General features: G+C 44.0%; 1 protein-coding gene across 1 annotated transcript; it reads right to left on the reverse strand.

The window, feature by feature from the left end:
• Positions 1 to 237: 237 nt before the first annotated feature.
• On the reverse strand, positions 238 to 1,164 carry LOC113483583 (G-protein coupled receptor 55-like). The gene has a single exon (XM_026855244.1). It carries the CDS (start codon positions 1,162 to 1,164, stop codon positions 238 to 240), a length of 927 nt encoding a protein of 308 aa, XP_026711045.1.
• Between the last annotated feature and the right edge of the window lie 256 nt (positions 1,165 to 1,420).

Genomic DNA, 1,420 nt, shown 5'->3' on the forward strand with positions numbered 1-1,420 from the left:
ATGCCATCACTTTGATAATGCTGGCTCTTTTTTCCAACATTTTTCTCCTTTGTTCTCTAAAGGGAAAAAAAATATGGAAGAGGTTCATATTCACTGAAGAAACATTGTCCTCCCTCCTGTACCCTTCCTGTCATGGCCAAGGTGACCCTACTGCTGTGTCAAGGATAATGCTGTTGGCATCCTGGTGAGGTGAGTGGGAGACAAGAAAGAGGTGTTGTTCCACTGCAGGCAGTCCTATCATGTGGCACAAGGCTTAAAGACAGGACATAGTTCAATAACTTTTTTCAGGTGTGTTTTCTCACGAAATTCTTTTGCAGCAAAGTAATAAAAGATGGCATCCAGGCAGCAGTTCAGGTTGGCTAATATCATTGACACCTGAATGAAGAGGCTGATGGTTTGTTTCAGGCTGCAGTCCACTATCACATGCTGTCTTACCAGGCACTGGAGACAGATCGCAAGGTGGACTGGTGTGAAGCACACCAAAAACACCACGAGGTTGATGACAATGACCCGTAAGGAGCCACTGCCTTCTACCTTCTTTTTAGCTTGACTTTTGTGATTGAGAAGAATCCAGATGTTTTGAGCAGAGCAGAAAACCATCACTGCGAGTGGGATCAGAAATCCAAAGATTTCCACAGAAACAATGACGGGGATGCTCCACGCCTGTTCTGACATGTTGTAAAAGCATTTAAAATAATCTTTCTTGTGAAACACATACATTGGGCTGCTGCAAAGCCAAGCTACTGCCCAGATGAAGCAGCAAATCAAGATAGCCCATTTGGGGGACTGGTTAGCTCGACCTTCAAATGGGTGCTTTATGCAGATATATCTGTCAACAGTAATGCAGACAATGATGAAGATACTGCCATATGTGTTGACAAAATAGAGAGACTCTATGAACGAGCACAGGAGTCCGGGAGCTTCTGTGATAGAGTAGTACAGCTTCAGTGGGAGTGAAAGCAGCAGCAAGACGTCTGCAAGTGCAAGATTGATCATGTAAACCGAGGTTTTGGTCTGTTTCTTCCAAAAGCAGCAGAACACAGAGAGGGCCAGGGCATTGAGAACCAACCCAAGAATGAAGGTTGGGATGGAGATCCCCAACCGCAGGGTCTTTGCCAGTCTGTCGATGTCCGTGAAATTGCATTCCCTGCTGCTGTTGGTCATTTCTTCCCTGAAATGACAGAGAGAACAGGTTGGAAATGTGTAAGACTCCAAGTCAATGACTTGATATACCAAAACATGATGCTTTCAATCACAACTCTGGGCTTTTCTGGTTTTGCGCAATGCACTTCTTCAGTCTTTGACTATTTTTGAAAATGAATCCTCATTTCAAGCACAGAGCTTTCTATTTCCAGTTTGAGTGGCTCAATCTGTTATAAAGGAGCCTGATTGGACTAGATGATCTTCAAGATCTTTTCCA

This window comes from Athene cunicularia (assembly GCF_003259725.1).
Source record: "Athene cunicularia isolate RWA chromosome 9 unlocalized genomic scaffold, athCun1 chr9_part1, whole genome shotgun sequence".
Taxonomy (NCBI): Eukaryota; Metazoa; Chordata; class Aves; order Strigiformes; family Strigidae; genus Athene; species Athene cunicularia.